This window comes from Furipterus horrens, unplaced genomic scaffold (genome assembly GCF_987537825.1).
Source record: "Furipterus horrens unplaced genomic scaffold, mFurHor1.1.pri manual_scaffold_4, whole genome shotgun sequence".
NCBI lineage: Eukaryota > Metazoa > Chordata > Mammalia > Chiroptera > Furipteridae > Furipterus > Furipterus horrens.
The window spans coordinates 78,409,120-78,436,389 of NW_028327174.1; the positions used below are offsets into that span (position 1 = coordinate 78,409,120).

The 27,270-nt window shown below is 34.7% G+C and overlaps 1 protein-coding gene across 1 annotated transcript in view; it reads right to left on the reverse strand.

Moving 5' to 3' along the window:
• The window catches only part of PPFIA2 (PPFI scaffold protein A2), a 449,044-nt gene that overhangs the window by 187,826 nt on the left and 233,948 nt on the right, over positions 1-27,270 (reverse strand). The window contains exons 3-4 of the mRNA XM_090273671.1: positions 11,447-11,548; positions 3,531-3,695 (exon numbers count right to left, since the gene is read on the reverse strand). Of these exons, the coding sequence (XP_090129797.1) occupies positions 3,531-3,695; positions 11,447-11,548 (267 nt within the window). The remainder of the gene's footprint in view (positions 1-3,530; positions 3,696-11,446; positions 11,549-27,270) is intronic.

Genomic DNA, 27,270 nt, shown 5'->3' on the forward strand with positions numbered 1-27,270 from the left:
AAAGACTGCACATAGTTTGAAAACAGTTACAATTTACAAATGTTTCATACAGAAATAAAACTCACAAGTGTTTCTATTATTTTTGTTTTTTTATAATTTCTAAAACTGTTATATTTATTACATGTTCATATATACAAATATGGTCTATATTTATTATATTTATCCAAAAGTATAAATGTAAAAGTACTAATTTATAAAAAATTGAGAAAAATAAATTTGACTGAATTAAAATGAATGATGACAACAGCTTAATTTTCCTTAAGAAAAAAAATCAACAAAATTTATAGCTTCAACATAAAATGAAATTTACAGCGAGTTTTTGAGTATTTATGAATTAACAGATTTTTCCGTGGGAATAGTGAATATGTATTTTAATATATAATTACATAATTATAAACTTTAAATTTATCATACTTTTTTTAATTCATTGAGTGCATATTTTAATGAATGGTGTTTTTATAAGATTTAATGGAGACTATAGATTAAATATTATATGAAATATATAGAAACATAAATAACAATTTTAAGTTGGAATTATAATATTATTTTCTAATTAGCAAACAAATAAAAAGCACTAGATAAATCTAGACTCTAATTTGAAATTTTTTAAAGTATCAATCATGTATCTGTACTGAATAATGATATCTGAGATACATTCAGGGGACTGGGTGCACTTAACTCCTGAAGTAATCTAGAGTAATAGAAAATAAGTGTCTGAGTGCGGTTTAACATTAATTGTATCTCACTATGCTCAACTTCTCTGAAGGCTCTTAATACACACTCATAAATGGATATTTGATACGAAAGACAATTATGCAGATTCTTCCATATTTTGGTGCACTAGATGGACTGTCAGATACCAGTAGTGTTGGACAAATATCTGATTGTTCATAAAAAGGCATAAAACTAATTCTTATTAATAACTGAACAAGAGCTATTTGGAAGAAACTTATTAATGATTTGACTTGGAGAATACTTTTAAATAAACATCTTAGATAGATCCAAAAAAGTAAATTTCCCAAGGCATGAAAATGAAGACTGCTGATATGTGGAATGCAGATATAAACAAAATTTTAGGAGATGTGCTTGATATTTAACAAGGATTGTTGTAAAGATTTACGCCCACATCCTAAAATAGTGACTATAAAATATAAGTGTTCTAATAAAGGTCTAGGAATCCTAGTTGATGAAAACAGCAATTTGAAATGGTTAAATATAAGTACATGATCTCACTATATGTAACATTGATCAGATCACATTTAGATTGTTGTGAAGAGGTGAAGGTACCATATTTTAAAAGATATATTAATACACTGGAATGTTTCTAAAAGATTCATTCAAGTCATATAAGTAGCTGAAATCAGGCTACCTTGTAGATTAAAATATCTTCCTGACTTTCTTTGCTCAACTGAAAATCATAGAAACTGTTTGAAACTGTTTCTTATTTACCACAAGCTAAGCATTTATATTTTCATTATATTGAACCTTCAATAAAATACTTACTCAAAAAATTTAGAACATTATTTACAACTTGCAATTATATCATTTACAAAATGTTGAATCTGAAGCTGTTTTTCCAAGAAAATAAAAACAATTTATGAATATATTTTGAATTAATGTTATAAATGTAAAATTGCTGATAAAACTACCAAAACATTATAATATTAATTTTATTCACATTTCTATGAGAATGTATTTAATTAATTATACACTAATTTCAACTAAGCTTAGGAGGACAAAAGGGTAACTTTTCCATGGTTTAAAGAACCCTAACAGTTTACCTTGTGTTCATAGCTGGAACTCCATTGATAGGGAATAAATAGTGTCTCTGACAAACCTTTTAGCTTTTTGCTCTGCTCTGAGCATAGCATCAGCAGAATGCCGTAATTACCTTTATTTTTCTTGTTGAATTTTTTTTTTCTAAGTGTAAGTACACAGTTGATAGCCTTGGCACTATACTTAAATTTTTCTTTTTCTTTTCTTTTTTAACTATTTAACCATGTTCAATTAATCACTTTCTGCATAATAGTTAAGATATATTGATTGTTATAGTGCTAAAGTGAAACCCCTAAAATATGTGCATCTAGCATATTTGATATATAATTTCATGTTATATCTATTCTCTTCATAGTGGTATGAAAATAAAGATAAGTAATTTTCTTCCCCAAAGATGTTTCAAGGCCACAGAAATTTTATTCCTGGGAATTAAAATATCTCCCTAAAAATGACAAATGTGTTTCAGAATGAGAAGAAACTTTTGTGGGATAAGTATACATTTTAAATAAAAATTAAAGTCATTGGCAGGGCTTCATTTTGGAACTTTCAATCCTGTAACAACAATGATTGTGAAAAATCTCCAAAGACCAGAAGTTCAAATCCAGTTTTGGCACTGTGATGTTAGTTCATAGAAACAAATGGGAAGTGTGTATATATATATATATTTAGTTTTTTTCTTATAGTTCCCATACATATCCTATACATATTTTTAAAAATAGTCAATGATATTTGAGTGATTGTGAGATACATATATATTTCTTGTTTCCTCCAGCTCCCAGAATTGGTCATGGAAAATGCTTTCAAAATTACTGTTGGTCTTATCTAATCATAAAAATTCCACCCTACAACTCAGTGCATGTATAAATAAGGACATCAGTAGTGAACCAGAGTGTCTGCATGTCAAAACCTATATATAACTTGGTAATAATCCCTAGTTTGGATTTCAATGCTCAGAGCTTGTCAGATGTTTACAATGAAGGGACCCAATTTCCACTTTACAAAATCTTAAAGCTTTGTTAATTTTAAAATTTTCTAAACAGTAATCATGTCATAAGCCTTACTAATCTGCAAAGGATATTATCATAATATTGGGTTACTTAAGTCAGTAAAACATATCTGAGTAACAGCTGAAAAATTTTATAGCTATTTTTAAAAAGACTTAAAGCAGGTTTTTCTACTAATACTTTATATTGTTAACATGCAAAGACTTAAAAATGTGTATTCATAACTACGATATTAGACATCTATAAATTGCATGGTTCTATATACCTAGAGATATGTTTAATTGATAATTAGTAGTTTCCAGTGTTGGCATCTATATACATGCATTTCAGAGATGGGTGGAGTAAGAGAAAATGAGAGATTGAAAGAGAGGCTAAATGACAACATGAAATTTCAGTTGGCTATCTGTAATGTACCATAACAGAAGTCTAACTTGATAAGCCATAGATTCAGTGATATTTAAAAAAAAAAAAACCACAGGTATGAATATTACCAATATACACACAACAATCCTGTTGCATTTATTAAAAAGGGATTTTCCTATAACTCAAAGGTGTTTCTCTGATCTCATTTCAGGAGCTGGGTGCATCCTGGGTGAAGACAAGGACGCTCAACAAACACACAGTTAAGCTGAAATCTTTTGCCGAAACTCTACCTTCTTCTATGTACTAGATCAAGTGTTTTTTTTTAACTAACTTTTCTGAAGTAGAATTGACATATAAAATTGTGAGAACCCTCTTGCAATACTGCACCTTTTCATCCAAGGCCTTGTGGTGCTCAAACAAAGATTTCAGTGCCTTGAGAACCTCAACTTCACTGGAAACTCCCGAGGGGGACTGGGCTTGCCGTTTTACCACTGTCATCCTCAGTGACCTTTCATGTCGTGACACAAGGCACTCCAAATGCTCCAGTAACAGCTGTTGGGTTTAACAGAAAATATAATTATCTTATAGATATGAGTCACTAATACTTATAAATGACTTCAACCTTAAAAGATTGCAGGTTAAATAATATCTAATGATAACCTCAGATTATAATACAGGCAAGCAGCAAAGAAGTACAAACCTGTGTCTAAACCAAGGTTCATAAAATATATTAAAACTAAATTTCATTTCTATCATATAACAAGTTAATGAATTTAAGATATAATGTAAACTTTATGCATTTATTTAGAAAATGTAGTCATTTCAGTATGAATTCAGTAGAACACAACATAATATGTGCGATCCAATATGAAAATTATTAAAAACATTATATGGTGCCTGATGATTTTGTGAATAGTGTTTAAAGCCAAATTAATTTCATTTATATTTGGTTATTTAAAAGTGTTTAATTGAAGGAAATGATCATAATCATCATGTGGTTTTGTGATTAGAATGATAACACATGTTGTATAGGTGATTATAGTGATAATTATAATCATATGCTGCTGTAGTAATTATGGCGATAATCACTAATGATTATATGTTCAATTAATTCTTACATTATATCATAGAAAAATGTATGCAATCAACTAGAATACAGTAACTGATATTTACAAGAGTCATTTTGGAAAAAAGGTTAAAGGACAATTTTTTTATATCCTTTTTCATTTTTCAATTAGAGTTTACATATAATATTATATTAGTTTCAGGTGTATGTACTGTATTTTTTGCACTATAAGATGCACCTGACCATAAGGCACACCTAGGTTTAGAAGAGGAAAACAAGAAAAAATATTCTGAGCCAAATATTATATTTAATAAAATATAACAAAATAATATTTCAACCATGTAAACTGAACAGCAGTCAACAGCAGTATTAAGAACCATCATCACTGTCACTAACAAATGAGGAGAGACTTTAAGGTTAAAGTACTCTTCTAGTTTTCAGGGAACCCCAAGAACCCATCATTGCTAGAGTCAGAATTTATGGGGGCCTTTAATGACAGGCACTGAGGGAGTTGAGAGGTATCACTAGTTGCAACATTTACTGAGAGTATCAATATCCTAGTTGCAGGTTCTGGCGGACTACCCCCAGTGTCGGTTACAACTAGTGATACCCCTTAATCCCCTTAGTGCCTGTATTACTACTAGAATAGTGGCCCCACCATAACTCCCTTTATATACTACAAACTTCAGCATTTATGGCTGCTCACCCAGTTACGGCTGGCCTCCTCACACAGAAATCTGGTGTGCACCAGAAACAATAAGGAGGTAGACAAGACAGCTGTAGCATCTAACCAAGCCAGTAGCCAGCCAAGAACATGTTACCTCAGCCCCACCCATCTCCCTCTTGTGATTGACAGAGCTTAAGACACAGAGATTGGCGATTGGAGGTGGTTCTACTGACACAGACCCCACCCAGTGTCAAAGACCATTGGCAATTGGCACTGTGCCTCATACCCATTATTAGCCTCTGCTGATTTGACAGGTCAGTGGTTGTAGTGGCTCTCTGCACTATCCCAGGTCCCTGGTGATGGGCAGAGGTGGAAGGCAATTGACCAGACACCCTGAGATTCAGCAGTAAAGTGGGACATTTAAGCATCCCCAGGGGTTTACGGTGGGCCCGCCGCTTTCTTTTCTAACAGCTGTTGCCACCGCTGACAGGTCAGGTAATACACATCAAGGTCTCTGATGCAATATTCTCTTCATAAGATGCACAGACATTTCCCCCCACTTTTTTGGGGGGAAAATGTGCATCTTATGGAGCAAAAAATACAGTAATTTTTAAACTGAATAGTCTAGAACCTGCATATACCCAGAATGGCCACTGGGGCTGATTTGAATCAGGAATAGATAGAAGTCCAGTGAACAGTGTTTCAATTATGTTTTTAGACTCTGAGTTGTGACTTTTCTCAGAGAAATTTTGCCTTTAAATGTTTTGTGACTTGGGATGTCACCTTTGTTTGTTTTTTTAATATGAGATCTGCCACTAACAACGAAGATACATGTAAAGAAAATAATAACAATAAAAACAAAACTACTGGGTTGTTACCAGTATTAAAATGTTGCTATTGAAGAACAATACCTGACCAATTTCTTTTGTAGGAGAGCTTTTCAGAAGGATGGTGAAATCATAGGCTAACAAATGGTGTCTAGCAAAATTAAGCAGAAATTACTCAAACAAGAAGAAAAAACAAATATAAGATACTGGGGTGGAAAGGAATAAAGAGAACAACTTTCTTTTTTTTTATTTTTTCAGGATTTTTTCCTAAAGCTTATACTGTAATGAATTAAAAAATTAAGATTTTATTTATTTATTTTTAGAGATGGAGGAGGGGAAGGAGAAAGAGGAGGAGAGAAACATTGCTGTAAAAGAGAAAATCAATCAGTTGTCTCTCACACACCCCCACCAGGGACCTGGCCTGCATCCAGGTACGTGCCCTGACCAGAAAACAGACCAGCAACTTCTCACTTTGTGGGACAATGCCCAACCAACTGAGGCACACCAGCCAGGCTGTAATGAAAATCTTTGGTATTTACAATGCCACTATTACATTTAGCATTGCATATTAATATCACATTTCTTAGTGCTTATTTTAACCCTGGCTGGTTTGGCTCAGTGGATTGAGCGTCGGCCTGCGAGCTAAGTGTCGCTGGTTCGATCTTCCAGTCAGGGCACATCAGAGAAGGAAAACTCTGACTCCAAAAAACCTCCGCTGCCTTGCGGCATACCTCTTCAGGGGAAACGCTAAGGGAGTAAACCCCGACAGAAAATCCGGAGCCGGAGTCCCTAAGGCGGTTTGACGTTGTAGTCAACACCGGCAACTCCTGCGGCGCACCTGAAGCCAAGCTGTATTGACTCCGTCTTTCCCTTGGACCCTTCAGCTGCGAAGAGAGGGGGGGTCTGCTGCATGGGCAACAGCAGACCCTCCATATCACCCTGCCCAGGCTCTGTAGCTTCATCGCAAGATGTCGATTCAACATGGGAGGAGACAGATACCGTGTCACTCCCGAGTCGGACTGCACAGCCATTCTCGGCGGTGCAGATAGACTCTTAAGAAGCTACACCATCGTCTCTCGAGACGGACGGCTGCCGACGACGACGACTCCTGACTATTTTTCCGACATCATCTGGTGTCAGTCTTTTTCTGACAAAGTATGTTCTAATCACACCAGCCTACTTCTGCTTTCTCAATATGCCGAGCCTTCGCATATGTTTTACCCTCTGCCTGGAACACTCCTCTTTTGCTCCTCATTTGGCCAACTCTTTCTCATCCTTTAACCTCAGTTCAAATATCGTCCTCTCAAAGAAACATTTGTTCCCTAGTCTATGTAAAGTAGGTCTTTCCTCTTCCCAGCCTGCATAATTCTCTGTTTGACTCTCTTGCTTTATTTCTTCATAACATACCATGTGTAATTTCTTAAGAACAGTTTCACTAAATTTATGGTTTCTTCACTGAAATATATGCTCCATAAGGGTAGGCACCGTGTCTGTCATGATCATTTTGATATTTGTATTTGGATATTGGCTTAGTTCCTGACATCTACAGACATGCAATAAGTATTTGTTAGGTAGATGCATGTCAGTAATATCTTTGTTTAGAATTTTAATATGGAAAGGCATGTAATAAATGTTGGATTGTATTTATAGTTTAGACTTGAAATTTGTGATTGCCCCCAAAATTTTAAACATACACACCATATTTAATGGTTCCCCACATTCTGAATATTATTGTCTCGGTAATACAGGATCCAAGAAACATTTCTGTCATGTTTACCACTAGGTGGCAGATATGTGACTAAGAGTCAGTCAACCAAAGCCACATGCACAGCACAGATTCTGAGGCAGTCAGATGAGGAAACAAGGTGGGTATGGGGCATCCGTCTGTTTTGCTTGCCCAGGTAGTAGCAGAGGCTGTACATTGCTGGGATAGGGGATGTGGGAAAAATCCACAAGATTAAGAAATGTGGTCCTAGATATTGTGCCCGGAAGCTCAGTTTAGATATTTCTTATATACCTTAATGTTTTGATTAAAACTGCTAAGATGTACTGTTATGTGCAACTAGGAACTCTTATCTATATAAAACAGACTCTTTAAAGGCTTAATTTAACTTATCCTGCATACTCCTCAATACCTAAGAAAATATTCCATATACTATATGCTTAGTAATTAATGACCTAAATTAATGACAAATGTAAAATTATCTAGCCTAGAGAATGTGGCTAAAATGTTTTACTGTAGCATATATTTATGGCTCTTAAGATTACAAATGAAAATAAATTAAAAATAAAGAGAAAATCATCTCAGATACCACTAACAATCTGCTAACTGTATTTTTTCTTGGAGCCACATTTTAGTCTAATATTTAAATAAAGCTTTCAGAGGTATACTCAAGAAAATCACAAGGAATATATGCATAGTGATTAATCCTACATTGGAATTCACTTTAAATGACCAGAACCTATATATGTACACAAAGAAACATATGTCATACAGGCATACACACATATGGCATCAATGGAAACCTATGAACTAAATTTCTAAAACTATACACCTTCCTATTAAATCTGAATTTGACATAACCTTGTGCACAATTATTTTCAGTCACAAATAGCAATCAAGTAGAAATACATTCTTCCCTGTAGACCAATTTGACTGCTATGGTATAGTCATATAACTCAACATTAACATCTTAAAAAAAAAGAAAACCCTTCAAACTAGTTGCTATCATGCTCAGTCCAGTCAACACCCTTTAATCTCGAATACAATTTAGAGTTCCCTATGTTTCCTAAGTACATGTTTGAGTCTTCCATTGAAGACTCAAAGCTGTTGGGACAGCATATGTCCTATCTTTTTGTGTGTGTTTTTTCAATCCACATGTTAACTATTCAAGGGAGAAGAGTCACAAGTTTATGAGAACCCTGGAAATTAAAATATAAAATTCTACTTTAAACTTTCTCACAATCTAACACCAATCAAATTTTCTTCAGATGTGAGAAGAAAATACTAGCTTGTTGTTTTCTCTCCATGACCAATAAGTAGATGTTTCTAGCACGAAGAAAAAGACAACATGTAGAAGAAAAAACCTAATTACATAAAATGTATAAAACTGTTGTATTTAGCAACATTTTATAGGGAATTATGGGTAAGAGAGAACATATGTCCAATTTTCAGCCCTGGATATTTTTTTGGGTGGTGAAGGAGGTGAGAGATGGTTATATAACTTCAATAGTTGTCATACAATCAATACTTTGAACAAGGAAAGTTCCATAAATTTGTTTTATTTTGACATAATCAACAATAAAAATCCTCCATATAACTGATTTTAAGAAAGGTAGGAAAATGGTTTCCAGGTGGGGGAGGGAAAAAAAAGGTAAAGAGGATTAAGAAGTACAAATTGCCAATTATAAAAACAGTCCCAGGGCTGTAGAGTAGTATAGCATTGGGAATATAGTAAATAATACCGTAAGGACTATGAATGGTGGCGCATGAGTACTGAACAGATCGTGGTGTTGGTTTCACACTTGATCTTAGCCAAAAGGCTGTGAAGTGATGTGGTGATGACTTCATAAGGCACATAAATGTCTACTTGCTATTCTGTACACCTGAAACTAACATAATATTGTATGTCAACAATAGTTTTAAAATGAATTTAAAAAGAAAGAAAAAAATTTTTCCAGGTTTATCCATGTTTTCAAAGTAACTGTTATTCATGTTTAAAACCAATTTCTGTTAACTTAATGGAATTTAATATTTGTGTTTCGCTCACTTTGATTCCTGAACTGGTATTTTACATATAGCTTGCCTGAGTTCTTTTATTACCCAAGGTTCCTTTGCAGATACAATAGCCTCATGTCCTTTTGCACCTCTTGGAATGTAATCTGATGAAAAGTGTGTGGATGCTGTCCCCAAATCTCCTAGTTCTCTAAAGTCAGTCACAATCAAGCAAAAATGGCACACTCTATGCTACAGTGGTCTACTCTTAGGCAATGTCACCTCTTAGCTGTATTAAATCTTGGAATTTTTTCATGGATTTAACTTGAATAATTGTGTTGATAGCCTTATTGCTAAGGATATAGACTCTGGAGTTATTCTGCCTTAGCTTTCAAATCCTTTGTCTGCCATTTATTATGGCATGACTTCCAGCAAGTTATCTGCCCTTTTCTGAGCTCAGCTACCCCATCTGTAAAATGGGGATAATTATAACACCTTCCACACAGGGTTGTGGAAGGGAGTAAGGAGACTGTAGAAAAAAAGGTTGTATAAAGCGGAAATACACAGCTAGTAAAAGAGTTTCTGTGCATTTTAAATATGAGAAATACTTGAAAGCTACCTGGAGGTTTGTGTCTCCTTCCATTTTCAGCTTCCAGCTCCTACTTTTACATTTGGCATATTGTACTACATCAGGGAAGGCAGCCAAAAGTGTTAAAATAGAAAACAGTGAAATGGGGCAGAATAAATGTCATGGATGAAACAAATTTTAAATTTGGATTAAAAAAAAAAAAAACAGTGTACTTTAAAAAATCAAGGATGGGAAAATATATAGAGGAAGAAAGAAACAGAAAAATGAACCTGACAGCTAATAATGGGATCTAAAGACTGGTCCTCGTGTCCTATTTGAGGCCGTCCGTGAGGCTGGCTCATCCAAGTCTCAATGCAAACCAATTCCTGTGAGCTCACTGTATGAATTCTCTTTACCATGAAACAAGCCCCTGATGAATGAGGAGATAAGCTGGGTTTGATCATATAACTGTTGTTCATGGAATGGTATCTCTCATGAGAGGCACAAGCTCTCTGTTTGTGAAGCTGTCGCTTTTACATTACTCCTAAGACCAAGCATAAAATGAATGAATATGTTAACTATACCTTATTTTCTCAGCATTAATCTGTTAGAAGTCTTACATTTAAAATATTTTTCACCTACTTCATATAAATTGAACTATCCACACAAAAGTGGTTTTTCTTATGTTCTTTAGTAGAAAAACTGCTCTCATGTATGGGTATTATAGCGACTTAAACATTTTATGAAATTCAGTGACTTCTTCATAAGTAGGAAATAGGCATCATTGATCCAACTCTGAGCTTTAATGTTAAATCTCATGAGACTGAAACAATACGTGGGTTTTCCAAGGGCAGAATATAGTAAATTCCATCAGATTCATAAAATCAGAAATCAGAAATGAAAGTCTCCACTGCAGTCTTCCGAAACAGAAAAGATATACCTCTTTTACCGAGGAGATTTTTGTTCCAGTGGTTTTACATTTTAACACGTTTTTTATTTTTTAAAGAAATATTTTGCTGGCCAAGGGGAGGACTCATGGCAGGACACTTGTGCATAGCATCTCCTATCAGAATGCCCACTCCTCTCTCAGACCTCTCCCGCTGCCCGTCTCCAGCCTCTTAGGTGTAGGCTTCCACTCCAGTACAACAGTTGCAGAGTTTGAAATTCTGTACTGAAACGCAGCCTTTCCTTTTAAAATTGAAAAAACACACACCAAGAGGAACAAGAACATTTTCTAAGGCAACTTAGTGATTTAGTAGCCAAGACTGTAATTTAGGTTTCCTGTCTTCTTGTTTTGCGTTTTGTAGTATATTGTCCTTTACTTTAAGCCAGAGACTGTAAGTGATGTCTGCTTAAAGTCTTCCTGAAATTTTAAAACGTTTATTTTTTATGCACATACAAGAGATAAGGCACTGAACATATATGGAAATGATTTCAAGCAGAAGTACTTTTATACTTACTCTTGTGTTGTTTCTTTCGGCTTTAAGTTCAGAAATTTCTTCTTCTTTTTCTAGAAGTTGTTCCCTACAGGCATTTAATTCTTTTGTCAGTGCGGCAAATTCCTGAAAGGGGAATAAAAATATTTGAAGACACCTTTTAGATATAAAAAATGTATTCCAGCAGAAATTTTAAAAAAGTAGAAACCTAAACTTTTGAATGCAAAGAATGAAAAAATGACACAGTTGACTGCCTATATATATAAATACACAAACATAAATATTGCTGTTATTAAACTAACTTGATTCAAATGTTCAAAAAATGCTAAACCATAATATTTAACATACACATTTTATTATACTATGCTGCTTAGATGAATGGATAAGATATATTTCAAAATTTATCAGATATATCATACTAAACATTAATATGATAGCATATTAATAATATGGAATAATTTAAATTTGTCTAATTTTGTTAACCACTCAAAAAAATCTTGTACTTTTATTTCTATAGAGCAATGTCCCAACTGCATATACTAGATCACTAAACAAAAAAAACAATCAATGAATAAATGCCAACAACATCAATCAAAAATAAAATCTTACTAAAAGTGCTACTTAGAATAAGAAATTCATTTATTCATTACGAACATGAAGAAAGAGAATATACCTCTTACAAGATAATAAATGGACGTAAGTCTTGATAACATTAGCCATTAGTTTTTTATTAATTTATGCATAGCTTTCTGTTTGAAATGTAAACTCCATGTGAAATGGGACTCTGTCTGACTTCATTGCTATATTCTCAATGTGTAAGACATAATGAATCCTCAGATGGGATCAGATATTACAGGATGAGGCAAAAGTAGCTTTACAGTTGTATGAAAACACAGTTTATTCCTGTATTATTATTGATTAATTATTGTATTATTTTCCAAACAAATAACTCTAAACCTACTTTTGCCCTACTGTGTGTATATCATATGGGTAATTTTAACACTAAGCAGAGTTTAGACACAGTAAAAATTATTTTAAAAGAACATCAAGAAACCTAATTCAACTATTCTGCTATTCTTATAATAAGCAAATAGTATTTTATAATATCTTTGAAAAATAATAAATAGATCCATATTATCATTAAATCATTTAGAGTGGTTCTTGGTAATAAAATTGATGCTTGGAAAACTCAACCACAGGCTAAGAAGGCAATGTCAGAAGATTCAAAAAAAAAAAAAAAAAAAAAAAAAAAAAAAAAAAAACCGGGGGAAAAGGGGAGGTTTGGTTAACCTGACCTCCACGATGGCAAATTTATAATAAAGTAAATGAATATGAGGATTATGCAAAGCTGGGAGAAGTTGAGGGTTTATAGTTTTGTTTGCTTCAAAGCACTTATTTTGCTGAGCTTCTCTGAGTGGCATCAGCCCAAATGAGTACTTCAAAGCCCTCAGAGTAGACTTGGAGCTTAGAATCATGATGAAAGACTCCATTGCTGGCATTACAGATAAGGGTTTATTCCCTTAATTTCTGCCTGTTTAACTACTATTGATACTCTCGGATATACTACTTAAGTGGAAAATGGAAATAAACAAATGAAAAACAATAAACATTTCCATAAAAATGAAGCCTTAGATAAACCACATAGTTTTGATAAAGAAGGAAGTGACAATGATTTTGTATTGTGTATTATTAACATTATAGTCACTTAAACATGATCCTATATTCATGAATATTATAAGATAAAACATAAATCAAATCTGTATACTTGACATACCAATTTTAAGAAACATATATCTGGATTTATCTTTCTGGAGATTTAGTTTGCTATGGACAGAAAGATAAAAAATCAAAAGGAACTGGATATTTCTTGGTAGTGAAATATTGTGATTTTTTTTTTTTTTTTTTTTTGCTTCCACCTATGTATCTCTGTTCTCTCTACATTGGAGAAATATGCTTTTATGCATGGAGAATAAGAGAAAATATAACTCTGTAAGTGTAATCAAGTATTCAAAACAGAGAGATGATGTGTCAATGTAGATTCATCAATTGTAAGAAATGAACCACTTCGTAGAAATTAGTCAAGATGCCTTCAGTGACAAATGACTTTGCATTTTTTATTTATTATGGCACTGATTATGAGCAAGCTACTTAGTCACTCTACGTATTAAAATTAGACTTACACTTACTGACTTCTTGCAAATTTCAGGCATGATTTTCACATTCATTATCTCATCTTGCTATCTAAATAACCAGTGAAGGAGTCTCATTCCCATTTTATGGGGAGGAAACTGAATTACTAAGAATTAATTCCAAGTTCCCTAACAAGCCATAGAGGGTGAGTTAGGCTGTGAACACGGTTCTACAGATTGTTTGTCTAGTGGTTTTCCACTGTATCATTTTGACCTTAATTGTTGGTCAGGTTTATATGATTTGGATTTAGAGTACATTTAGCAATACTCTGTTTTTTCTTATCTGAAGAATCAGATAACCATTATTTACGATTACCTTGCATAATCTTTCTTAATTAGTCCAAAGGGGAGGTGGTGATCTTGGAGGCCCAAGACAGGGTATTCCTTCCATGCAGAGCAACAAGTACTAGACAAGCACATTTTGGTGTCTGGGACTGCAATAGATGCAGGTACCTCATATGCAGTTAATTATCAAATTGTTTTTATACTTTTCCTCTGACATTTCTCTCTTCTAAACCTAGTTTTCCAACCTTACTATAAATAACTGAGTTTTATATCATCTTTTATGATATAATAACAGCAAATATAATTAACATTGAGTCCTTACAATATGCCAGGCACTCTGTGAAACAATTTATACTGATTATCTAATTAATCTTAATAAAACCCCGAAAAATACAATACCTCACTAACAAAAACAAAAACACAACTGTGTACTTTTACCATATAACCCAACAATCTCACGCCTTAGTATTTACTCCAAAGAGTTGAAAACTGTCTACACAAAAAACTACACATGGGCATTTATAGCAGCATTATTCATCATTGCCCAAACTTGGAAGCAACCAAGTTGTCCTTCACTAGGTGAATAGATAAATAAACTGTTACATCCACAGAATGGAATATTATTTGGTGCTAAAAAATGAAATGAGCTATCAAGCCAGGAAAAAAACATGGAAGAACCTTAAATGCATATTGTTAAGTGAAAGCGACCGAACTGAAAAAGGCTACATTATGCATGATTCCAACTATATGACATTCTGGAAAGAAAAAAAAGGAAACAATGAAGATAGTAAAATGATCAATGGTTTCCAGGAAGGAGTACTCTGAAGGGTCAGGGGATAAGTAGACCAAGCACAGAAGATTTTAGGACAGTAGAATACTCTGTATGATATCATGTCAGATACAGTCATTATACATTTTTAAAATATATAGAATGTACAATACCAAGAGTGAAACCATATGGTAAACTATGGACTTTGGGTGGTGACGTGTTAATGCAGATGCATCAACTGTAAGAAATGTACCACTCCGATGCAGGATGTTTTTAATGAGTGAGGCTATGCATGTGTGGTTACAGTGTACCCCTCCATATGAAAATCTCTTTACCTGCCTTTCAATTTTGTTGTGAACTTAAAACTGCTCTAAGAATATAAATTTTATTTTTTTAATCTCACTGAGGCCTAGAAAAGTTAAGATATTTCTCCATAGTTCGACACTTAGTCGATGGTATAGCTGCCCTGAGCTTAGCATTTTGTATTAATTACTTCATCTCTTTCCTATACTGAAGGTAAAAATACTGAAGCTAGGCATGGCTGAATAAGTTGCTCAGGGTCACACAATTAAAAAATAGTTCATCCTGTTCCAAAACTCTTTTAATTTCTGCAACATTGTCCCCTTCTTGCTGAAAATGAAAAATCATCAGATTCCTCAACTGCACAAATTATATAAATTTATCATTCCTCTAACTATCTATCCATACATACAATATTTATTAAGTATCCACTACACATCAGAGCCTTGCTAGGTGGTGAAGATATAGAGATAACTTACACATAGTTGTTGCACTTGACCTCAAAGATCTTCATGAGTCATATCTGAGACACATCAGGGATTCCCATTACTAACGAGCCCTCAAAACTCATCACCAATGTACCATACCCAGAGTAATATTACATGTTTAAAAACACTGTTGATATACAGGTGACATGATCATCTAAAACCTCTTTCTTAAAAGGTGTATCTTCTTTATCTACCAGAGATTTTTCTTCCTGTTTCTATTTCCACCTTTCCATTTTCTCATCTCTTGTTTTCATTTTCTTTCATGTACTATTTCCTGCACCTAGAATACTCCTACCCATCCATTCTAACTACTTTATTCTGAAAGCACTGGTTTGGCTTGTTAATGCTCTACAATCCTTGTTCAAAATGTAGCAAAGTACTTACTGTATTGTTTTTATTTAAATTGAGTTATGTATTCATCTCCTCCAAGTAAATAGTATAATACTTTAAAGCAATGTTGTTATCTCATTTATTTTTATATCCTCAGGACTGCACATAGTTCCTGACAAACTGCATGCACCCAACCAAGCTTTGTTGTAACAATAAGTGAATGGTTCACTTCCCATAAATGTTATCACTTTAATACCAAAATGATTTTTAGGAGGTATAATTAGATTTATTTGTTTTTCTGAGTGAGAGCATTAAAATGTACTCAATATATGACATGTCTGATATTCATTTTATTTTGTAGTTGTTATTTTTGTCTATATCTGAAATATTACACTATGCCATATTCTACACAACAATAACATTATCATCTGCTATGTTTTATCTGCATGTATACAAAGTGATAATACTGCTTCTAATACCTTGTTAATTTGGATTTATTATTTGTTTGTTAGATATGTTAATTGATCTTATTCATTCTGAAAATGAAAATACATATTTAACCCCTATGTTATTTCTCTAGTCTTTTTTTCTCTCAAAATATAAATTATAGAACAGCATTTTCAAAAGACTCCCAGAAAAAAATCTAGAACCAAATGGATTTGGAAAATAATGTTTGCTAACTTTTTCTCTTGTATATATACTACAGGTATCAGAATATAAGAGAAGCTGAGTAAAGGTGGCTTTGTTGTCAAGAACTGAGAACAATCGAATTTCCATCTACAATGAAACAGAATAATTAAATATATTAAGTACACATAATGGAATATTGTGTTAGGACAAAATAACTAGCTTAGATCTTTATATAGCAATGTCAAAATATTTCAGAACTATAATTTATAGTAAAAAAATGTAAGAAACATAAAGCAGTGTATAACACAGAGTATTGTCAGAAACCGAAAACAGTGAAGGATAAATGTTAGAAGAAAATCTCATTTATACATCACCATGTCTAAACTCAAAGAAGCTGAGTTTGCTTTGAATCAGAGACAGGAGTCATAGATAAGTTACCAACCACAAATTACATTCAATAGCTTTTCGGGCTCATCATATTGCTCCCCAACCCAAGTCTGCCAACATTCTTACTTTGCCCAAGGTCCAAAATTACTTTCCCTACTCTGTATTTTTTTCTTGGAATTTTAAAGAATGGTCAGGGCACACACAGTACCCACAGACCCAAGGAATATCCTGTTTTTTCTCAGCATGTACTCATGCACATCACACACACACATTCAGACAAGCACTCCCTATGTATTAGGCACTATTGTAAGTACAAGAGAGATGGCAGGAAAAGAAGCAAGTTCAAGTCCTTGTTCTCAGTAAGTTCGTATGCATTCATGCATTCACCACTTGAACTTCGTACTCAGGAATAGATCATTTTCATCTACATCAATCCCTAATTCTAACTCAACTCCTGATGTAGAGTGCTATTTCCTTAAAAAATAGAGCAAACTAACTTTTTTCCAACACAGTCATCTAATTGTCTTGTGTTCCTAATTATAAGTTACAAGTCTCTTAAATTACATAAAATCTGAAGTTGCTCAATTTCAGCTAAGTTCATAGTGTTACTGCCTTTCCGCCATGTCCTCCTTGCCTTCTTCTTAAGGTGATGTTTTTTGAGCGTTTAGTATAGGCCAGTGATTTTGTTAGAAACTTAACATCGGTTACATGATTTATTCAGCACAGTAGCCTTATTATTCTCAGAACACAGATGAGAAAACTTGGATAAAAGGGTTTAATTCTAACAAAGATCATGCTAGTATTTGGAATGTCAGTGCTGGTATCAACATCACTCAGGCTTTTTAAACCTTACCTAGAGCACAGGTAACCTTCCTCTTTATCATTAAGGTGGTTTCACTTGTGCATGCTGGTGTCTGAGCTAAGAGGGAACCTGAGTCATTAAAGTGGCTGAGCTGATAATATTTCAAATACCAGTGGGTTATTCTCAATCAGTTTCATGCAAACAATCTTCTCTCGTTTGGTCCCCACATGTGCTATTCTCAAAGTGAAAAATAAAAGGGCAAAGCACAGATTCACTCAGTTCCTGTGCCTACTTAGATTCTGCAGAAGTCACCAGTTCAGGAGAGTGTACAGATTCAGGGCTTCCTTTGGCCATCCTTCCTCTTCCCTTCTCCTCCTGCCTCTCTCTACCCAGTAGATCACTACAGCCGACCAGGCTGCCCATCTTTGCACAGATGGAGAACATTCTATTTATACATGTTTCCCTTTAGGTGTATTTTATGATATTTAATATTAAACATAGAAGGACCAAAAGAGACTGTTAATTTCCCTGACTCGTTACAGAATGGTGTGCTAACTCAAGGAGGTTTATTTGAAGGGGGAGAAAAAGGATATATTTTCTCATGAATGAAATGTTTGAAAGGCCTTGATTTAATAGGTGAGTATGCATCTCAGAAAAGCAGGTCAGTAGAGGCTGCATGACAGGAGGGAAAGTCAACCTTTTAATTTCAAGTCATTGACACTGGACAGCAGTCTCCAGAAAAATCTATGGCAGTCCGTTCATCATAATTACAATTTTAACACTCTACCTAGCAATAAAATCTGCATTCTCTAATCTTGTGGGTCGCTACATTAGTAAACTGACAAACCCTCACTTCTGCAGCCATATACTTGAGTAAGCCCTGGATGAAGAGTCATGATGGCAAACCAGTCTGAGAGAGAAGAGAAAAAACAAAGGGTGAGTTGGAATTCAGCTTCACTGAGCACCAACAACACCCTCACCAACCACAAAAAAGCATCTTTTAAGTTTATCCTCCAACCATATAACATTTGTGCAAATCAAAAATAGCTCTGAGGAAAGCACATGGCATGCAAGCATGCTGACTTGGCCATCTAGCACAAATTAGACAAAATTAACTACTTCAAAATGTTTTTATAATGACTTCTTTAGGCTAGCCCCCAATTTACTATATTTTGATGTTGCCGTTTTTGAAAATTGAAAATTCTTCTACTGATTCTATTTGTAATAGTCGGTAGGAAGTCTGGATTTCAAATCTGTGTATTTTTGGATAAAACTGCACAAAGTTTTCCATGTATAAAACATACCCCATTCCCCACAGCACAGGATATATTTTCTAGAACAAATTAATAACAGAAGTATTACATTGGAAAGATGAAAACAAATATTCCTTATATTTTATATGTATACATAACTCAAAATAATAGTTATAAATTCACAAGAGACTTTAGAATTTTCGTTTAGAAATCATTTAGTTTGGAAACAAAGCAGCCTTTGTTTCATAGAAATCAATACCTCATCAATGTGTGTGTATGTAATTTTTTTCTATATCACGTTATGTAATCAAATGCAGTGTTAATGACCTCTGGTCTTATAATTGCTTCGAGATTGCATGAGCTCAGGATAAGCTGTCATCCAAAATTACTGTGTGTTACAGCCGTGTCTCATGGTCAGCCCTGGGCTAGACAGCTCGAAGGCAGAACTGCCTGCATAACTAATACAATTTGACAGCCACAACTGGACTCCTAGAGTTTCACAGAAATTGTTGAGTAAGGATGCTCAGTTAAAAGAAAAATAGATGTAAAATTTATGCAAATAATATTTTATGCCCTGTTGATATTTTATGTATCCATATTCCAATGAAACCTTTTTTGTCTTTTCCCTAAAACTGCAAAGTAGAAGATTATTGTAATGCAGTATAGTGACCTGAGACATGAAAATCTATTTAAAAATCACATTACAATGGTCATTTTATGGTACATGAACATAGGTATTGGGTAACTTTTGTTTTAAAATATCTTCTAGTCAAGATAACTGGCATAAAAAGTCCAAAAAACAGTGGATGTTAGTTAAAATCAAACATAGGTGCTGCCAGGCAGCCTCAGGTTGTCTGACCATGAGTTTGAGTTCCCACCGTGCTTCTCTTACTGCACTCCTGCTGAATTGTGCCCATCTTATACTTATCCCCACTTTGCTTTCTGGACTTTGATTTACCAATATGTGTATAGAGCTGCCCCAGGTATCAGGTGCTCTTTAACAGCAACTATTAGAGAAGATTCATCTTTGCTGTTGAATCTTGGAGGGCAGGCAATGTCATCACAAATTTGTTAAGAACATATTTAGAGGCAAGTTAGTTTTTCAGTAGCCCAAAACTGACATTTTGACTTCTGTGGGTCCTACGTATTTTTACTTTGTAGGCCCTTTTGTTCATAAAAAAAAAATACTAGAAATTCTATTTTATTACTCTACTGATATAAAGATAATTCAGACTGGTTTCTATTAATTCTTTTCTTTTAATTTTAAAGGTAACTGAAACATTTTCATGGTCCCCCAAAAGGAGTGTGGGCCCTAAGCAGTGCTTTCACTGTACCTAATGGGTTATTGGCCTTAAACTCTGCCTGCCCCAGGACAGGAAGTCACGCATGTCATTGTCCAAGAGTACTATTTCAGGATGAAACAGAGCTAGGTTCTTATCTAGGCCTAATAGTTTCAGTTGTTTTTTAAGTCTCAGTTGTCTTTCTGGGAATGTAGGTAGCATGCCTTCTATTGGATGGATGTAGGTAAAAAATGAGTTATTAGTCCATATGATTCAGTAGTCGTACTTCTTGGTATTTATCCAAAGGGACTGAAAACTCGTATCTACAAAAAACCTGCACATGTATGTTATAGCAACTTATTCATAGTTGCCAAAACCTGGAAGCAACCAAGATGTCCTTCAACATGTGAATGGATGAATAAACTGTGGTACATCTATTGAATGGACTATTATTCAGTGATAAAAGAAAATGAGTTATCAAGGTCTGAGAAGACATGGAGGAACCTGAAATGCATATTACTAAGTGAAAGAAGCCAGTCTGAAAAGGCTACATACTCTATGATTTCAACTATGTTACATTCTAGAATAGTTAAATTATGGAGACAGTGGTTGTTACGGAGTTAGAGGGGTTTGGCAACACAGAGGATTTTGGGGGCAGTGAAAACACTCTGTATGATACCATAATGGTAGATACATATCATTATACGTTTTTTCCAAACCTATAGAATGTGTAACACTGAGAGTGAACCATAATGTAAACTATGGACTTTGGGTAATAACGATATATCAATGTGCAGGCTTATAAATTGTAGGAAATGTACCATCTGGTGGGGGATGTTGATAATGAGGGAGTATATGCATCTGTGGGGGCAGTTGGTATGTAGAAAATATATGAGCCTTCCTCCCAACTTTGCTGTAAATCTAAACTGCTCTAAAAAAATAAAGTCTTGCCCTGGCTGGAGTGGCTCAGTGGATTGAGTGTTGGCCTGCAAACCAAAAGATCATTGGTCCAATTCTTGGTCAGGGCACATTCCTAGGTTGCAGGCCAGGTCCCCCAGTTGGAGGCATGCAAGTGGCAATCAGTAAAAATAAATAAATAAATAAATAAATAAATAAGTCTTAAAGTACAAGAAAATGAGATCCTTAGTATAAATATGATTAGTGTGGTTGCTGATTATAATAGATGTCTAATAAATGATATACACTCAGTAAGTTTTGAGCTACTTATAGTTATTCCACATAAAATTTTGTTTTCTTCCAACGCCCATTTTTCCATATAAAGATAATATATTTCATTAGATGTCTCAGGAAACATAAACATCATGCACTTTTTTTCATTAATGGTAACTGAAACCTAACTCGAGTCACATAACTGACATAAATACATCATTTACAGAAATCTCATTGTGAAGTGTCTCTCACTTTTGGGGAGAAGATCCTAATATCACTCCTAATAATAAATCAGGCACAGCATGATTTCTTTCAAGAGTAACAATAATGAAAGAACAATCCCACTGTAACATTTGTAGAATAGCATATTAAAAATTATTTATGTTAATATCCTAGAGTAAAAATACCCAGCATAATTTTATAAGAGAAAATGGCTTGATGTACCTTTGTTCCTTTACACTTAGTAAACTCTTGCTGATCAATTAATTAGGTTTTTATTAACTAGAGCATATAATATAACAGTTTATGTTCTCTTATAAAAAGCAGGCATCATATTAATGTCTATAAAGATAGAAACTATGAGAAAATTTTCTGAACATCATAAAACTGTTCTTAAAAGTCCCCTAGAACACATGTCTCTGACCTTACCTGCTATTATTGCTCCCATATGTCTCTGATTGCATCTACTACTAGCCTGGGACTCATACAACTCTCAAGATGTTCTCTGTAATCTGAAATAAAATGGCAGGATAAAACACATTTGAGAGGTTTTCGGTGAGCTCTTGTATGGATTGTTATGAGATCCTGTTTGAGAGGAGCTCAACTGTCCACAGTCTGGCCAGAATCCAGGGTTATAGCCTAAAGCTTACCCAGGTGAGAAGGATGGCCATGTTGAATGAAGACCCTTCTCCTTTGGACTCTGGCTCTTTGTTTGGGTGGCTTCCTAAATCCTAAATTTGAGCAGATTTTTTACTTTCCAAATCTTGTCCCTGTGTATGTGATTACTGAATTGAGAAAGACAAACTCAACAGCCTAGAACCAATACAGAAGTTATTCACTTCAAGTATCCTTTCCCTTTAACCTGCTCCAGTTTCCTCTATAATTTTCTCCAAAATAGAAAAAGTCTTTAGGCCTGATCTTAATAGTATCAGACATAGGAAATAACAGAGGAAGATTATTAAAGAGAATTCCTAACAGAACAACCATGTCTTCTAGTTCTGTAATGTTGTCCTTAATCTTGACTCTTCTATATAGAGAGGAAAAATACCTTTTATCTACTGATTACCAAAAGATATTTTTGCTTATATGATGCTTGGAGCATTTGAAAATTCATGAAATCCCAACATTCTAATACATTAGTAAAGTCACCTGGCTCAGTAAACATTGTGTTGAAACATGCCAGGTCTGAGTCACTGCCAAGCAAAAACTCTGTTGGCTGATAAAGCCAATTTTCAACAGCTCTGACAGTGTAAAGCAGGAGGCATGTTTGACAAGATGCTGCGTATTAATTTCAAAGGCTTTAGCATCTGTTTAGGTAACACCTGCTGTGGCAAACACTCCCAGGCACACAAAATAGCATCCAAATAAAATATTTAAATCTCCCAATGTAGCCCAACAAAACTCATACTCTAACCAAAATCATATCTCTCTAGCAATCAACAGACTTATATAACCAAAAATATTTGGGCTATGACATTGTTTGCTATTCACTGAGTTATAATGTTGTACAGGTCCTATATAAGTTATAAAGTATATCAAAATATTTTGTCCTGACTTGGAGGATTTACTGTGTATAACATTTAGAAGAGTAGAACATAGCTCAGAGAGTAACATTTTGTGTTCTATTATGTTGTATTACCATAGAATTATAGTAGGACTTGTCAGTGAGGAGAGGGGATTGCACCAAATAACAGAAAAGCAAGCAACAGAAAAGAGACCTGGCAGGGTTCTTCTAAGCAATCTCTGTCAAAAAGGGAGTCAAGGCTCGATGATAATAGTCATCTGGGAAGAGGAGTAGAAACACGTATATGTGTGTTCTGGAATTGTCAAGACATAGTATGTGACCTTGTGTCATCAAATGTTCAAATAACATAACAAGTTCTGAGTCCTTAAATACCAAGAAAAGTTCTTAGAATACTTGAATTTTTTTGGTGTAGTTTCCTTCAAAGAAGAGACTTGTTCTTGTTGGTTCAGTTTGGATACCAGGTCTGCTTGACAATTCTATTTCTTACTAGAAATTCGTCGTCGGCAGCCGTCCGTCTCGAGAGACGATGGTGTAGCTTCTTAAGAGTCTATCTGCACCGCCGAGAATGGTTGTGCAGTCCAACTCGGGAGTGACATGGTATCTGTCTCCTCCCGTGTTGAATCGACATCTTGCGATGATGCTGGAGTGTCCTCTCCAGTGAAGCTGAAGCTACAGAGCCTGGGCAGGGTGATATGGAGGGTCTGCTGTTGCCCATGCAGCAGACCCCCCCTCTCTTCGCAGCTGAAGGGTCCAAGGGAAAGACGGAGTCAATATAGCTTGGCTTCAGGTGCGCCGCAGGAGTTGCTGGTGTTGACTACAACGTCAAACCGCCTTAGGGACTCCGGCTCCGGATTTTCTGTCAGGGTTTACTCCCTTAGCCTTTCCTCTGAAGAGGTATGCCGCAAGGCAGCGGAGGTTTTTTGGAGTCAGAGTTTTCCTTCTCTGATGTGCCCTGACTGGAAGATCGAACCAGCGACACTTAGCTCGCAGGCCGACGCTCAATCCACTGAGCCAAACCAGCCAGGGCTGTTACTAGAAATTAATACATTGATATTGTGATCATTTTGTTTACTGACTCCATAAAATACCCATTGCTGACATGTAGAATATCCTTTAATTTTTTCAGATATTATAATGTACATAATGGCAAAAAATACATAGTAAATAAAGGTAACTGAAGCAATTAAAATACAATATTATAAATGTGTTAATGGGGCTATATACAGGGTGCTCCAAAAACACAGGCTCAGTTTAACAAACCCATGTAGAGGATATGTGTGTACAGGAAGCATCTAAGATCAGGGGAACAACAGCAGGAATGACTTCTAAAGTCTAAAAAAACCTAAATATAGTAAAATTATAACACTCTTACAAAAAACCATAAAGGTAAATCATAGTCTTGGATTAGGTCATGCTTTCTTAGATATGAATCCAAAATGCCTGAACAGAACAAGCAAAAATAGATCAACTGGATACCATCTGTTGTGGCCTGAATTGTGTTTCCCCAAATTCATATGTTTAAACCTTGACTCCAATGGAATGGTATTTGGAGAGATATTTAAGTTTAAATAAAGCAATGAGGTGGGGCCCTCACAATGGGATTATTGCCCTTATAAGTAGAGGAAGAGACACCAGATCTTTCTCTCTCTGCCACATGCAGATACATCCAGAAAGTAGCCATGTACAAGCCAGGATGAGGACTTGGCTATGGTGGCACCCTGAAGTCAGGTTTTCAGCCACCAGAACTGTGAGAAAATAAATCAGTTAAAGCTACTCAGTCTCCAGCATTTTGTTATGAAAGCCTGAGATGACTAATACACCATCAAAATGGATAATTTTTGCACTTCAATGATCCAGAAAGTGAAAAGACAGCCCACAGAATGAGAAAAAATTTTTCCAATCACATATCTTATAATAAGAACTTGTACACTATATAAATACCTATTACAACTAATTAATAAAAATACAAATAACCCAATTCAAAATGAGCAAAGGATTTGAATAGTTAGTTCTTCAAAGATATACAAATGGCCAATAAGCAAATAAAAAGATATTCAACATCACTAACATCAGGGAAATAACAAATCAAAATTACAGTGAGATATGACTTCATACCCACTAAGAAGCTATAATCAAGAAGATAATAAGCGTTGGCAAGAATATGGAGAAGTCTGCACCGCTGGTGGAAATGTAAAATGACACAACTGCTTTGAAAAACTATCCTGCCGTGTCTCAAATGGTAAAAATAGTTATCATATGATCCAGCAATTTCACTATTAGGAATAAATGCAAGAAAATGGAAAGCATGTCCACATAAAAACTTGTGCATGAATGTTCATGTCAACATTATTCCTTAAAGCTAAAGAGTGGAAACAACCCAAATACCCAACAATTGAAGAATGGATTTAAAATGTTTTATATATATATATATGTAATGGAATATTATGCAGAAACAAAAGAACTAAAGTCCTGATACATACAACAGCCTAGATGGGACTTGAAAATATTATTTTCAGTTAAAGGAGCCAGTCACAAAGGACTATGTTTTATATAGTTCCATTAATATAAAATGTCCAGAATAAGAAAATAAGTAGAAACAGAAAGTAGATTAGTGGTTGCTAGGGCTAGTAGAGAATGCAGGGAGATTGGAGCAGGTGACAGCTAAGGGGTACGATGTTTCTTTTGCAGGTAATGAGAATGTTCTAGGAATTTGATGGATGCACAAGATAATAAATTGCACTTCAAATGGGTGAATAAAGTGGTATGTGAATGATGTTTCAATAAAACTGTTTAAAAAGACAATTCAGTCCTGGCCAGTGTGGCTCAGTTGGTTGGAGCATTGTCCTATAAACTATAAGGTTGGGGGTACAATTTCTGGTCAGGACACGTGCCTGGGTTGCAGATTCGGTCCCTGATTGTGGTGTTTATGGGAGGCAACTGATTGATATTTCTCTCATCAATGTTTCTCTCCATCTTTCTCCATTCCTTTTCTTCTCTCTGGTGGCATGTCTTCAAGTGAGGATAGATAAATAAATAAATAAGGCAGTTTAGTATAGATGCAGCAAGCAAAAGTGATTTTAATTATTGTGGTTTCTGATAAAGGAAAATGGGCACCATGGAAGACAGTTAAGAAAGTGAATGACATTATCAACCTTATTATCTTTGTTAAGCGTTCAGCAACCACATTCAAAGACATTGAAAACACCAGATTTCTGGACTTGCCAAGCTAAGAGCCGAATTCTGGACCTTACTAAATTTATCAAGGTAGTAATACCCTGGCATACTCCCTTTAATAGCCATTGAGTCTTCTTGTGGACTCCCAATTCTTTCAACTTCAACAGCATTTGTTTCTTGTTACCACTGGAAGTTTCTTCATTTCTATTCTCACTATTGTGATGTCTCTCCCCCAGCAACAAAAGATACTAAAAACAACTCTTTACATAAAAAATGTGACATTTTTCCTCCTTGCCTTTTCCCCTTCTTCTCCCAGAGCAATTACTCTGAGTTCTGAGTATCTTTTTGGTCTGCACAAGCAGAAAGAATTTCAGCGTACCCTGATTTCTTGGGATGCATGATAAATTTATCAAGAAAACTATGTGTAAAATCATTCGCATATATTCTTAACATTTTCAGCTGTTCATAAGAATTCTGTGAAGACTTATACAAATTTAGAAAAACTCTTGACTTCCCTCTATCCAATAGATATTTGTTCATATGAAATAAATTGTCAACAATGAATTATTACATAAGCATACACATGCACAAAATTGCATCTAAAGAGTGAAATGTACAATCGGGTACATACTAGATTGATTTTTACTACTTTATACTGTTTTATCTACAGCTTCATCCAATACATCATGTGTATTCCCACTCTATCTTTCCTTGCCTGAGACAACATGAAATAATCATTTTTTTCTAAGCAGCCTCATAACATTCTTTGATGTTGTACTTTAAGCAGCAACTGCTTAATAACCGCAACTGGCACCCAAGATAAATCCTTTTTGCCAATCTGTTCTACAATCGTACCTTTTTTTACATCTTCCAAAAAAAATAAAAAGTATTGCAAATAATCCAAGTTAAAAACTTCTACTGTAGCCCTGGCTGATGTAGCTCAGTTGGTCCCAGTCTCATTCTGTGATCAAAGGTTTTGGGTTCAATTTCTCGTTAGGGAACATACCTAGGTTGCAGTTTCGATCCTTGGTCTGTCTGGGTGCTTAT